The sequence below is a fragment of the Ochotona curzoniae genome, unplaced genomic scaffold (assembly GCF_017591425.1).
Source record: "Ochotona curzoniae isolate NIBS_2020 unplaced genomic scaffold, NIBS_Ocur_1.0 scaffold_4812, whole genome shotgun sequence".
NCBI classification, from domain to species: domain Eukaryota; kingdom Metazoa; phylum Chordata; class Mammalia; order Lagomorpha; family Ochotonidae; genus Ochotona; species Ochotona curzoniae.
In genome coordinates, this window is record NW_024467124.1 from 5,529,937 (window position 1) to 5,545,027 (window position 15,091).

A 15,091-nucleotide genomic window follows, 5' to 3' on the forward strand; every position below is an offset into this window, starting at 1 on the left:
TGTCTGCTTCCTGGCTGCTGGTCCTCAATCCATTTTGCACTAAAAATTTAACCTGTTTCATTTTCTCCTCTTTTTTCTTTCTTCTTGTGAGTTACTCCTTTGCATTTTAGAAAAGATTTATTTATTTATTTATTTATTTATTTGAAAGGCAAAGATAGAGAAAGAGAAATCTTCCAGGCATCGCTTTGCTTTAAAAATGGCCACAATCGGGCCCGGCGCGGTGGCGCAAGTGGTTAAAGGTCCTCGCCTTGTACGCCCGGGATCCCATATGGGCGCCGGTTCTAATCCTGGCAGCCCCGCTTCCCTTCCAGCTCCCTGCCTGTGGCCTGGGAAAGCAGCAGAGGATGGCCCAAGGCTTTGGGAACCTGCACCCACGTGGGAGACCTGGAAGAGGCTCCTGGCTTCGGATCGGCATAGTATCGACCTGTTGCGCTCACTTAGGGAGTGAATCATCGGATGGAAGATCTTCCTCTCTGTCTCTCCTCTCTGTATATCCGCCTTTCCAATGAAAAAATAATAAAAATAAATCTTAAAAAAAAAAAAGAACTATGCAAAAAAAAATAAATAAAATAAAAAATGGCCACAATCACCTGCCCAGGATGAGCCAGCTTGAAGCCAGGAGCCATGAACTCATCCTAATGCCCATGTGAGTGGCAGGGCCCACCACTTGAGCCATGCTCTGCTGCTTTTCCAGGCACGTTTTGCTAGAGAACTGGGTGGGAAATGAAGCAGCTGGGATTGCAGGCTTACCTGCTATGCTGCAAGGCAAGTGTGTGTGTGTGAAGATGTATTTATGATTTACAGCAAGGAGGAGTCCCAGAAAGAAAGATAACCTTTCATCTGCTGGTTCACTCCAAGTGGCCACAATAGCCGGGGCTGAACTGATCTGAAGCCAAGAGCCAGGAGTTCTTTGGTTCTCCCGCATGGGTAGGTCCATGGACTTGAGCCATCCTCTGCTGCTTTCCCAGCTATAAGCAGGGAGCTGGATTAGAAGTGGAGAAGCTGGGAAATGTACTGGTGCCCATTCGGGATACTGGCGGTAGCAAGGTGAAGAATTATTAGTCCGTTGTGTCATTGTGCCAGCCTCATATATATATTTTTTTAAGATTTATTTTTATTGGAAAGGCGGATATACAGAGAGGAGGAGAGACAAAGAGGAAGACCCTCTCCGATAATTCATTTCCCAAGTGACTGCAACGGCCGGTGCTCCGCTGAACCGAAGCAAGGAGCCAGGAGCCCTTCTGGGACTCCCACATGAGTGCAGGGTTCCAAGGCCCCGGGCTTTGCTTGACTGCTTTTCCAGGCCACAAGCAGGGATTTGAATGGGAAGTGGGGCGGCCGGGATTAGGACCGGCGCCCATGTGGGATCCTGATGCGTTCAGGGCAAGAACCTTAACCACTACACCACCGAGCCAGGCCCAAGCTCATATATTTCTTTACTGTTTCGCTGGTGAATGTATTCATTTGCTATGGCTGCAGTACCAAAGAAATTTATCATCACCGAGTCTAGTAGCTAACATGGAGATCCAGGCTTCTGGCAGGATTGGTTTCTTCCTCCCTCTAGTTTAGCTTCTGATGATTTGCTGCAGTGTGTGGTGTCCCCTGGCTTTTAGGTTTATCACCCTGATCTCTGTCTTATTTACACATGGCATTTTCCCTGAGTGCATATCTGTCTCTGTGTCCTAGTTTCTTTTAAGAAGAACAGAAGCCTATTCAGTAACTTATCAGGCTAATCCCCTGGCAGCAGTGATGGTATTCCATATGGATGCTGGTTCGAGTCCCAGCAGTTGCATTTCCCATTCATCTTCCTGTTTATGGAGTGAAAAGGCAGCAGAGGGTGATGGCTCAAGTCCTGGGCCCTTGCGACACCTGGGGAGTAAACCAGTGGATGGGGAGTCTCTCTCCCCGTCTCTCCTACTCTGTAAATTTTCAAGGCAAAGCTTACATTGGATTAGGCCTACTCTAATAACTACATGTTAACCTGAGTATCTCTGAAAGGATCCTGTTTCCAAGTGTCATTCTGAGGTACTGGAGCTTTGGAGTCCCTTGGAAAACTTTGAAAGAGTGCAGATAAAGGAAGGGGTCAGGAGGATGTTTTAAGTGATGCTTTTGATCCCATCAGTCTTCACTACAAGTTCAGAAGCTCTTAGAAAATAAATTTTGGATCAACAATGGGAGTTTTTTTTTGTTCAGGCTTCTGTTACTGCCTGAATTTCTGCTGGTTCTGGAATGTTTATTAACTTAGTATCTCATTCATCTCACTTGTTTATTCTTGCTTTGTTTCTACAATAATTTGAAAGTTTGCATTGACCAAAGAACAGCAATAGTGTTGTGTAAGAAAGTAAATTGTATCTTATCAAGGCTGAATTATGTGAAAGTAATCCGGCTATGATGCCCTTACCTTCGTGTTAATTACACTTGTTCTGATGTGTGCCTACCTGGAGTTGCATTGCTTTTTTTTTTTTTTAAATTCTGTTCCACACTTAACTGTTTTAGACTCTAGCCCTTTTACCTAAAGTTGCTCCCTTCTGTCCTTCCTCCCTTACTGGCAGCATCTCTTATTTCCTTTATAATAGAAATTCCAGTCTCCAGTTGTCTCTCTCCCTTCGTTAGACTTTAGGGACCAAGGGTAGACATTTGGTTGGAATACCTCATCCCGTGTCCGAGTGCCTGGGTTCTCATTCTAGCGTCCCACTAATGTGCACTCGGTGGACGGCCGTCCAGCCTCACCTGCTTGGGTTCCTGCCACACAGGGTAGTTCTAGGCTCCTGGTTTAGCCCCACCCAGTGGCAGCCCCTGCTATTGCAGGCACTTGGGCAGTGAACCAGTAGATCAAAGATCTGTCAGTCTCTGCCTTTTAACTAAATAAATACAATAATCATAAATAATATAGGCATTGATGGCAAGAACCCCATCCACTGAGTGTGATATTTGATTCCAGCTCTCAGAATAAGTTGGATAATTGGTACTGAAACACAGATAGAGGTCAGTTCTGGTGTTCTATAGCATAGTGGGGTGACAGTCACAGTCACCGAAAAATATTCTTTGAAGAACTAGAATATAGAAGCTTTAAGACTCCAGACATGATTTTAAGAATATAAAAATGCTTGCCACCCTGATTTAATTCCTTATGTGTATACCTATGTGGAAGTACCATACTGTAAGTAGCTCATCAGTTTGTATGATATCTTTGAAGATACCAGGGGTCGAGGGGATAATGGAGGTGTTGCTTCATGAGTATAGTTTCTGTTTGGGGTCATAGAAAGGGTTTGGGAATTGTGATGATGGCTGCACAACACTGTTACATAAGTAATACCACTGAATAGTATACTTAAAAGTAGTTACTAACGGAGCTGGTGCCCGGCGTGTCAGGTAAAGCTGCTGCCAGTGACGCCACCTTCCCATGTGGATGCCAGTTGGCGTTCCAGCTGCCCTGCTTCTGATTCAGCTCCCTGACAGTGTGCCTGGGAAGACAGCAGAGCATGGATCAAGTACTTGGGCCTCTGCCGGCTCATAAGAGACCTGGATGAAGTTCCTGGCTTCGGCCTCTCCCAGTCTCCATCAGTGTGATCATCTAGGGAGTGAACCAGTGGGTGGAAGACCCCTCTCATCTCTTCCTTTCACTCTCAGACTCTGTCTTTCAAATAAATAAATCTTTTTTTAAAAAGTTAAAATGGCAAAATTCCCACAATTAGAATTATGCGATGAAACCTTAATTGAAACTTGAAGCAGTGTCAAAACAATCCAGAATTTAATAAGAATGTATTGATTGGAAGTTACAAGAAATGTGATAGTCAGGTCTTACACTGTCACTAACTTCCTAGGAGATTTGGGCAAATCACTGAGTCTCACTGATTCTTAATTTCCTCCTCTAAAAAATGAACTAAATGATTTCCTTCCATCCTTCTAGGTAAAATAATCTGACACTGTGAAAACTAGCTGCATAAACATTTACCTCTTCAAAATGAAAAATAAATGTTATTTCATGCAGACTAGCTTTCAGCATGAGTGTGGGGATCCTGCGGCGGTGACGCCTCAAGGAGAAACGGTGTCTAACTTCAATATTATGTAAGATGAACACAACACAGGGGTTCTTCCTTCAGACCAAATTATGACGCTGAACCAGAACAAACCCGCTTTCCATCCCAACTCTTAATTCCTAAACTAAGCTTCTAAGCCTGTACAAGTGTATGGTGTGTGTATAGGTGGGCAGGTAAGCAGCCAGAATGTGTGTGTACATAGAGAAAGGAGGGAGAAGGAAGGAGACGCTGAGGGGGAGGCAGGAAGAACATGATCAAGTCATAGTTTCTGGTGTGCTTCATGGTGAGGGCCCAGCTCCGATGCGAGGTACGCCCTTGTTAATGAGAATCTGAACACCAGCAGCACAAGCTTTCTAGAAAAAAATAATTTGTAACAAAATGTCACAGGTGTTCTGTTTTGGTGCTGTGGCATCATTTAAAAAGAGGAGTAATTCTTGTAATGTGCTGCTTCGGTCTTTTCTAGTCTTACTGGGGTCTGTCCTTAGAAGCTTGCACTGAAGACCATAACAGTGCTAACAACTTCTCTCTAATTGTTTGAAGGCAGAGTGACAGGAGAGAAACACACAGAGAATGTGAGTCATCTTCCATCTACTGAGTTCACTCCCCAAATGGTCACAACAGCCAGAGCAAAGCAGGAACTCTTCCACTCTTCCCTTCTCACACGTGGTAGCAGGAGCCGAGCACTTGGGCCAGTCTTCACTACCTCCGCAGGCAAAGTAGTACTCAGTGTGGGGAGTGGATGCATCGCACCAGCCGCCAGCTTAACTTTCTGCTTTACAGCTAAGTGTGTTTGAGAATGCAGTTACTTCCACCATCTGAGTTGTGTTTATCTAAGTGTGTATAATATAATATATAAAACTGGTATCAAAACATTTTTTTCTTTTTCATTTATACCTTAGTTGAACTTTAGATTGAAACAGGTGGTGTCAAATTCTGAAGGCAATAATTAAGAATTCTGATTTTCTTTTAAACTTCACTAATTACCCTTATTTGGCCATAGATTTACGTGAAGATTCGGATTTTCTAAATATGCAAAAAGGACTTCCCTAAGTTGTCGTTCTCTTAGCAAAATACATTTTCTGCTCGTTAATTTCCTGAAGAACACCAGAGAGCATGAATGCAGAGTTGTAAACAGTATATCTTCTGACAGAGAAGTAAGGGTGGTAGGATGAAAAGGATGCAAGTAGAGGTTGAGAAGGCTGGTGGATATTTAAAAAAAAAAAAGCAAGCAGAAATTGGGAGAGCTGACCGCTGCAACAGCAAGGTTGCCAGGTGGGAGCCATTTGTGGTTACACATTGATAATTTATGCTGTCACCCATCTGTCCTATTGCGCTTTCTCTTCCTGATAGCACTCATGCTAATAATGAACTTAATGATGTCAACTGTGAAGGTGATATTTTGTCTTTAAGTCTGCTAATAAAAGTGTAAATTAAATGTCAACAATGTGGTCCAAATCAGAGACTCCGGGATCAAGCCTTGATTTGTATCCTGGTCTCCCGCTTAGCCCCTGTAAGACCTGAGTCCATTGTCACTGCTGCTGAGGTTTTCATGGCGTTGATTGTGTATGTCCCCACGTACATTTGTCACTTGGCTTCCTGTTATATCTACTGTTTGTGTAGCCTTTATGTCTGAAAGACTGCTTTCTTGCCCAATAATATTATATACACAGATGATTACTGAATTTTTGATTTCTGAGTACTTAGTGTTGCAGCCACGATTCATTTCTGTAGATGAAAGATGGATGCAGGAAGGAGAGTATCAGCTAATTACAAACATTTTAAAATTCCAAACCGTTATAAGTAGTTGTTTGAGAGGCGTGAAAGGTATCAAAGGAACTGATTAATTAGTCATCCCCAGTTTTTCAAATGGTTGAGCAAATCTTGGTTGGAAATAGGGAGGGAGAAGCATTCTTGGAAGTAAGGAATGTGTGATTTTCCAGGTCGCTCTGGTGTGGTGCTCAGAGCCTGTGGTTCTTTCAGTGGAGATAATGATGGAGTCAGCTTTCGTTCACCTTCATTTAGTACTCGTTGCTCTTTTCTGTGGTAAATTTTCACCTGTCTCACATTTTTATCTGAAGTGGAGAAAGGTAACAAAGCTTACCTGAGGTTCTTTCACTTGGTCTCACTCAGTGTTGGCTGGAAGTTGATTTATTCCTGAAAAGAATAAATCCTGACATTGTAAAAATTCTTTAGTATTTTAAAATTTAACAATAGTAAGATTTGCGCTTCCACAGAATTTCTGCAGTTTGAGTGAAGTTGGGTTAGAGCCCTGTAATAGTGTCCTGTGTTCTGTGCATCACCACCCAGACTACTGCTCAGAAGGTGAAATAAGAAAGTGACAAATATTTAAACAGAAACTGTTATGTGGCTAACATAGCCCCCATTTCCTTGAACTGGAACTCATACACTGAGGATATTCCAAGTTATACAACAAATGTTATACATTAACTCTTGAACTTGGTAGAATAAATTCTAATATTAAAATTTGGTATTATCAAATAGACCAGACTAGAACGAAAAAAACAAGCATGACTCTTGAGTAGGAACCTTCAAAGAGTGCTTTATCTTGGCACGTCTGCTGACCTCGGTGACCCTCCTGTTTTCTCCTGTGTGGTTGGAAAGACCTTGTTTGTATTTGATTATTCATTCACAGTTTAGTGCAGTAGTTGCTGGCTTCCTCTTCAGAGTTTGGGAGTGGTGTGATCATATTATGAAACCTGGAACTTGTGTAGACTGTTCAGCTAGCCTCCATTAAGCAATTAAGCCACAAGTGTTTAAAAACCCTGAGTGGCAGGAAGAGGAATATTCTCTTGGTTTTGAATAAAACGTGGGTCCCCTCGGCTTGGTCCTGTAGTTAACCCTTTGTATGCTTTAGTGTAGTTGATAAGAGAACCATCTGGTGCTAGATAAAAACAAGAAAATGTGTTTCCAGTCCGCTGGGTCCTTCTGTATGGTCAGGTCCCTTTATAATTAGTGCCTTTGAAGATGTAGAAATGCACCTGAATTCATTCCTTTCCTGTGAAAGAATTATTGTGGAGATTATGAAATTCTCTGTAATTGAGGCTTTAAAATGTTTTCATCATGATTTTTCTCTACCCAAAACTTCCTCATTTTCTTATGTTTTCATTGGTAATTCAGGAGAAAGGTATTGCTATTCAGCAATATGGCCTCTAGGAGGAGTATAATTATTTTTATATTTTGTGATAAAATGAGGATGGCTTATGGCCTAAAGTGAATGAATGTAGCAGTTTCAAATATGCAAATTTTAGATTAAGAAATTTTAAAATTAATTGTTATATTTTCTCAAGTGCATTATACATCATGTATGTAACATACTTACAGGATTAGTAGTGGAATACCAGAAATAAGGAGTTATGCTTATTGTTATGACTGGTGGATTCTGAAGAAGATTCTGCTGATACTTATTTTTTTTTTAACATTTTAGCTTTGTTTCCCTAAGTAATACTATCACTTTTAAAGATTTTATGTCTTAGAAAATTCCCATCTACCTTAAGATCACTGTTGATGCTGAAAATAGGTTTTTCCCTCAGTTTTCAGCCACATACTTTAACTTGTAAATAAAAAATCTGACATCATAGGGACTAATTGCATTACTGTGTAGCAGTCACTTTTGATGCCTGCGTCTCCTCTGTGGCTGCTGGTTTGGAGCCGTGGAACCGCGTGGCTGTTAGAGCCATTTCAGCAAGGAACACCTCTGTTCCTCCCTGTCTGTGTCACTCTGCCTTTCAAGTAAAACAAACCTTTTTAGCGTTTATTGACAGAGGTGGTGGGCTAGAACCAGAGCATCAAGTACCAGTCTTGGAGGTCAGGTGATGCTCAGATCACAAGTATGCTGTAGGTTTGTGCCTGATGGTGACATAGGTGTTTATAAAATGAGCTCATTTCTGATGAGGCCATGGTGCATTCTCCCTTGAGTCAGGACGTTCTGTGAACCACAGATCAAAATAGTGAAACCCAAATGGCTGGCCTGGAGCCTGAGTATTGTGTAAGAGTCCTTGAGGTGAAGGTTGCCTGAACAGAGTTCATGCTGCTGACCTCTGCCCACTGCCACTGCTCAGGGTCTGGCCTTTCCTCCTCTCTTCCTTATCAGTCTCTGTGCTCCTTCCCAATGCATTCTTCATCTCAGCTTGGAAAATGAAGAAAAGCACTGAACCAGAAATTGGGACGTGATGTGTCTGACTAAATGGGTGACCTTGGACTAATTGCTTCATCTCTTCCTGGACCTGTTTAGTCACATTTAAAATAGATCAGGCTTTTCGGTTTTTCCTTTCCATACACCTTTCTACAAACTTACCTTCCTGCGTATTTTTTTATCTATTCCATATTTTGTTTCCCCTTTCCCCTTCCTTTGCCTCTGATTGTTTCTCTTGAATCTGTCTTGTTCTGTCCTGCCTGCCTTCTCTTTCCCTCTGGTTCCATTCTCCCACTCACAGCATGCCAACACCAGGTTGCTGTTACTGCAGTCTGAGACCTGGGATCTGGAACTGCTGCAGATTGTGGAGGAAGATTTCAATTTTGATACATGGCAGCATGTATACCACAAACACCCGCTCCCTGGGGGTCCGCACTGTGAGTCAGTGAGATGAGCTTCTGAATGCTCTGCTGCTGATGCAGCTCCTTGCCAGTGTGCTTGGGGAGGCAGCAGAGCATGGCCCGAGGGCCGGGGCCGCTGCCACTATGAAGGAGACCCTGAGCACTCTGGACTCCGGTTTGGGAATGGAACCGTAGATAGGAGATCTCTTTCACTGCTTTCAAATAAATCTTTAAAAACCCAATTATTTGGGGCCCAGCGTGATAAATCCTCACCTTCCAACTGCCAGGATCCCATGTGGGCACAGGTTCATGTCCCAGATGCTCCACTTCCCTTCCAGCTCCCTGCTTGTGGCCTGGGAAGACAGTCGAGGACATCCCAAAGCCTTGGGACCCTGCATCTGTGTGGAAGACCTGGAAGAAGCTCCTTGCTTCAGGTTGTCTTAACACTGGCTGTTATGGCCATCTGGGGAGTGAATCAGGGGATGGAAGATCTTTCTCTCTCTCTCCTTCTCTCCTTCTCTCTCTCTCTTTATTAGTTTTTTAAAGATTTATTCGTTTTTATTACAAAGTCAGATATACAGAGAGGAGGAGAGACAGAGAGGAAGATCTTCCGTCCGATGATTCACTCCCCAAATGAGCGCAATGGCCGATGCTATGCCAATCCGAATCCAGGATCCAGGAACTTCTTCCAGGTCTCCCACACGGATGCAGGATCCCAAAGCTTTGGGCCGTCCTCAACTGCTTTCCCAGGCCACAAGCAGGGAGCTGGATGGGAAGTGGGGCTGCCGGGATTAGAACCAGCGCCCATATGGGATCCTGGCGCGTTTAAGGCGAAGACTTTAGCCATTAGGCCATGCCGCTGGGAACTCTCTCTTTATACACACACACACACCTTTCCAATAAAAAGATAAATATTTTTAAAGCAATCATTCTATCACTTTTCTTTTGAAAGCAGAAATGTATATACATGATGTATTGTAAATTAAATTACAGGCCATGGGCTGCTTTGGTGTACTCCTGACAAGACAGCAAACAGGGAAAGGCACTGACTCCAAGAGAAGTCCTCCTAGTTTTACTGAAACTTTCAGTTCTTCCACTTAACATCTCTATTATTAACCTTGGGTTAGTGCTACATTAATCATTACCACACCTCCCTTGCTTTTAGAAATTCTTTTTGTGAATTTCAGTGGTAGCTCACTATATTGAAATATTACCATTTCTGCTACAATTGTTTGGCACGGTGGTTGAAGACATCCCTTGGGAATCTTGTATTCCATATTGAAGCTCCTCTGCTTCGGCTTCAGCTTCCAGCTGGTGCACATTCTGGAAGGCAGCCCTGCTGCTCAGATGGCAGTGCCCTCGCAGCCACCTGAGACCTAGACCAAGTGCTAGGCATCCAGCTGCCACCTGCGCCAGCTGTGGCTGTTGTGAACATTTAAGGACTGGAACCTGGAGATGGAAGATGTGTTTCTGTCTGTCAAATAAAATGAAAGCTTTTTTTTTTTCAAAGATCCAAATGTGGGGGCCAATCATTGTGGCATAATATACGTGAAGCTATTGCATGCAATGTCATATGTGTACTGGCTCATGTCCCAGCTTTTTCACTGAATGATCCAGGTGCCTTCCACCAAAGTGAGAGACCCAGGTGAAGCTCTTGGCTCCTGGCAGTAGCTTGGCCCAGCCCGAGCATTGTAGCCCTCTGGGGAGTGAGCCTGAAGATGGAAGATCTCTGTCTGTCTCTTTCAAATAAGTAAATAAGATCCATTTTCGAATTTCAGATGTATAGACTATATTTAAAATAACCAAAATATTACCATTCCAATATGTAGTAAGTATAAAAAATCATGAGATTATTTCACATTGTTTTTTCATTCCAAGTCTTCAAAAGCTGATTTGTATTTTACACTTTCAGCATTTTGCGTTTGGAATTAGCCTGATGGCAAATGCTATCCATGTAGGTTAATGTTGTTTGTAATGTTTACCATTCTGTATTTTGTCTGTGTTTTAGGTTTTTGGGAAATTCGTTTGCATTTACTCTATGTTGCCTTGTTCAGAGGTGGTAAGGAAATACCAGGAATGTTGAGTTTTGTGATTTATATCATCATACTCAAAGTTGGATAAAATTTGCTATTTACAGTGTGTGGAAGGATCTCAGAATTGTCCACATCTTTTGGGCTGTGTCAGTGTGGTGAAGTAAACATGCTTAGTGAGCGGGGCTCCGTGAAGCGTGTGCAGCCTTGCTGACTTTTGAGGAAGCTGACTGATTTTCAGAAAATAGATGTAAATTAGTTTCCTAACATGGTTAATTTACAGAAGATGAGTTCTCTGAGTGCATAGCTGCTTCATTTCTAAAGGTGAGGATGTGATGGGCTTAGCGGATCATTAACTCAATCCCTGTCCCAGTGATGGAAGCTGCCGGGACAGTCACATGACTGGGCAGGGCCTGGTACCTATCAGTGTAAACACATGGCACAGCCTGTCCCATGCCCTGCTTATCTAGGTGGAAGGGGCTGAGGCATTCGGAGCAAATCTCATTGGTAAAGTTGTATATGCACTGCTTTTTTTTTTTTTTTTTTTTTTTTTAAGGAGAGTCATTTCCTTTCAGTTTTAACCATATCACTGTTGTCTGCAAACAGTGTGCACACAGCTTGTCAGCAGTGAAGCTTTCCGTTTTGGTGAGCCCTTCATCTGAGGAAAAAGCATGCTTAATTAGCAAGTTGAATTTTAAGATGTTTGACTCAGAAGATGATAGTGAAGATGAGGAGAAGGTTCATGAAGGTTCATTAAGTAAAGCGCAAGGGGTTTCCCATGGCAAAGCCCCTCCAGGCATCTTGGTGAGTGCCATCTGTGCCCCTGCCTGCTGCTCTCAGTGTGCGGTGAAGCAAGGACACCACGGAAGGGCCCAGGGCCCTTTCTTTGCAAGTTGAGTGCTGCAGTGGATTTTACTAACTTTGGTGTATTGAACAGAGATTGGCTACCTGCTCTCCCTCTTTTGCTATATGCCATCTTTTTGTCTTTTTATATTTGTATATTTATACTTAACACATAACTTGTTGCCTAGAGAAATTTAGGTGCGACTTTTAAGCTGAGAATTTTTCAAAAGTATAAATGTATTTTGGTATTATTTTCTCTTTACTTCCAGTGGAGTAGATGAAATATAAAAATATTTTTTAAATTTATGATTTTTATTTTCCTGGAAAAAATTTATTTGAAAACTAAACTGTGAAATTGGCATTTTGAGTTGATGATAGAGAAGAACGGCTTTAGTCTCTTCTGTGACTAAAACAAACATTTTTACTAGCTTGAAATATGAGAGAAAAATACAAATTGGATTTGTTTTTGTTTTCTCTCATTGCAAGATCTATAAAATAGGACAAGTTATGTAAGTTTAGTGTAACTCCCAAAGTGCTTTAAGGAGAGAAAACCAGGTGACAGAAATGAGTTTAACTCTACCTATGGAAACTTTCCCACTAAAAATAAGTGACAAAACAGTTTTTTTAATGCTAGGTTTTTTTTTTTTATGAAAACAAGCATAAATAAAAAGGATAAATTAGATAATTTCTGAATATGTGACTCATGTTCTTGAAATTATAAACATTTTTATTCTCCTCTGTAAAAACATACAGATTCTGTATGCTTTTTGTTTTTGGGTCTCTTGATAAAGGATGTATTTTTTCATAGTTCAAATATGATGAAAATGAGTGAAAGTCAGGTGCTCTTGAAATAGGCATTTTATTTTTGAAATCTCCAGTTGAATGTGAAATGTGTATGTGTTGGGGTCATGTTTATTTGTTGTAGAGGTAAGAAGGGAGAATAGTGAAGAATAAATGACTATGGAAAAATGTTTGAATTCCTTCAGCAAATAGCACAGCACGCTTGATCCATCACAGGGAAGCAGCTCTTGAGTTTCTGGATGGAGATCTCAAAGGGCGGTCAAGGGCTGTTTGCTTAGGCTGCACTTTATTAACAGGTTTGTTCTGTATTACCATTTGAACATTGGAATCCTGTGAGTCACTGGTCCTCACTGGTCCTCATGAATGGCCAGCGTTGGAAATCCTAGATTTGGTATCTGCTTAAGTAATGATTATATAAGCATTTAACCTTGTAACCTGGGTGTGTGGGGGAAGAGGGAGAGGAGGAAGCTAGTTGTAGGGATTTGGGCCTTCTGGACACAGGCATCCCTTACAAGTCACATCCTTTTGGGCACAACTCTTATTTTGGAAAGTAACATTCAATTTTGGTGACTTTATGTGTTTGGAATGTAAATATATGCCTCTCTTGGTTTAAAAGACAACCAAAAAATGTTTTCTTAGAAATTGGAAATTTCAAAAACATATTGCCGTTTTTAGGTTTTTTTTAAGGGGCTGGCCCTGTGGCACAGCAGATTAGGCCACCCCTTCCCTCTTTAATGCCAGTATTCCACACTGGAATGCAAGTTGAGTCCCAACTGCTCAGCCAGCTTTCAGCCCAACTTCCTGCTAGTGTGTCTGGGAACGCAGTAGAAAATGACCCATATATTTGGGCCTCAGTCCATCCATGTGCCTAGATGGAGTTTCTGGCTCCTGGCTTCAGCTTGAAACAGACCTGGCCAAATGATGCAGCTGTTTGGAGAGTGTATCAATGGATGGAAAACTTCCTATTTCCCCACTGTCCACTCTGCTTTTCAAATCTTAAAAATTTCAAGTTCTTGTGTATATGTACGTGTATGCATTTAGAGCATACTTTAATCCACAAATTCACTTCCCAAATGCCTGTAACACCATGCTCTCCAGGTCAGCTCTGGCTTGGAGCTCACTAGCTAACACTTCACCTTCCAGCACCGGCACCCCACATGGCACTGGTTTGTGTCCCAGCTGCTCCACTTCCCATCCAGCTCCCTGCTTGTGGCCTGGGAAAGCAATAAACGGTGACCCAAAGCCTTGGGACCCTGCACCCACAAGGGAAACCCGAAAGAAGTACGTAGCTCCTGACTTTGGATCAGCTCAGCTCTAGTTGTTGCAGCCACTCAGGGAGTGAACCAGTGGATAGGAGATCTTTCTCTCTGTCTCTGTAGCTCTGCCTTTCCAATAAAAATAAATGAATGAAAAACAAGCTAGGAGCTCAGTCCATGTGTCCTCAGTCCATGTGTCCCTTTTGTGTAGCAAATTCCTGGGTACTTTATCACACTACCTCCTGCTTCTGAAGGCCATCTTAGCAGAAAGCTAGAACTGGAAGCTAGGCATTGAACCTAACCAGCATTTTAACTTTGAGGCTAAAAGCCTAACCCCCATTTAAGAAAAAATACCCACACAAAAACAAGGTAATCCCTTTATTTGATAAAGAAAAGGCCAGATCATTTTATGTTCAAATACCCTGGAAGTTCCAAAATAATCTGATGACCTTATTTTCCTCTCATTTATTTTTACTTGAGATTTGGTAATTGTACATATTTAAAGATTATGATATTTTAATGTGTATGATATGTAACAGATCAGGGTCATTGGCATATCACCTAAAATTTATATCATTTCCTTATGTTGGGAACATTTGAAATTCTATTATCTATTTTGAAATATTTAACTTTTGTCAGCCATGCTTGTGTTACACTAAAAGTTCATATACCTGCTTGCCTGTATTCATGAATCATCCTCTTAGCCCCTCAGTTATTTTAAATTGCATTTTGTAAGTGAGGACAGAATGTACCATGAGAGTTGCTAACCAAATACTTAGAGAATGGGAGTCTTGAGAATTGGAACGAAGAGGGCCTCTGGAGGTCATGTGGCCATTGTGCAGAGATTTCCCAGACCTGCTGGAAGCAGAAGTGAAACCCTCAGCGTCACCAGCTGCAGAGGATGCTGGGAAGCCCCAGGGGCAGTGCCCCTCAGTCCTTTGCCCTGCGAACTCTTTATCATAGGACGTGGACACTCCCAGGGGACTCAAAGGCTGACCGAGGTCCATGACGTGAACGATGTGTCACCCTGCAGGTGGGGCACAAGCTGTAAGGCAGGGTGCTTTACAGCAAGGTGGAGAGGCTGAGTCCAGGGGGAGTCGGGGGAAGGCGTGGGTGTGCTTACAGCCACAAGTAGGAATGGCCCAGCTTCATTATATTGTTGTTACTTGTAGCGCTCTGAAATTGAGGTAAACACTGGAAGAAGGGGTCCAAAATGTCTGTGTCCCTCAAGTCTACCATGAGCAGTCCTCACAAAAAAATCATGAACTGTTTCACTGAATAGGATTTCATTCCTCACAGAAATAGGGTTATTGTTTAAAGTGCCTCCTAATGGACTGTAGAACTTGGCCACCATGAGACCTGACTCCTGCTACTAGGAAGAAGAGGACTAAGAAGCAAGAGCTTCTTTATCCTTCCCTTGGCCCTTTAGGGACCAAACTTTACTACATTTTTGAGAAGCTTTCTTTAGTTCCATTTTTAAAATCACCTTTTAGCTCCCATTCTTTTTTTTTTTTTTTAAGATTTATTTTATTTTTGTTGGAAAGGCCAAATTTGTTGAGAGGAGGAG

General features: G+C 42.2%; 1 protein-coding gene across 3 annotated transcripts in view; it reads left to right on the top strand.

Annotated features, from left to right (window-relative positions):
- The window catches only part of LPIN2 (lipin 2), a 67,637-nt gene that overhangs the window by 11,791 nt on the left and 40,755 nt on the right, over nucleotides 1–15,091 (top strand). Inside the window, exon 1 of one of the 3 annotated variants that reach the window (XM_040970551.1) lies at nucleotides 11,189–11,428. The exons of 1 other annotated variant lie outside the window; for it this stretch is intronic. In XM_040970551.1, the coding sequence (XP_040826485.1) occupies nucleotides 11,324–11,428 (105 nt within the window). In that variant the 5' untranslated portion in view covers nucleotides 11,189–11,323. Of the gene's footprint in view, nucleotides 1–11,188; nucleotides 11,429–15,091 lie in introns of those variants that run through there. One more of the 3 variants, XM_040970555.1, reaches the window with a different exon arrangement.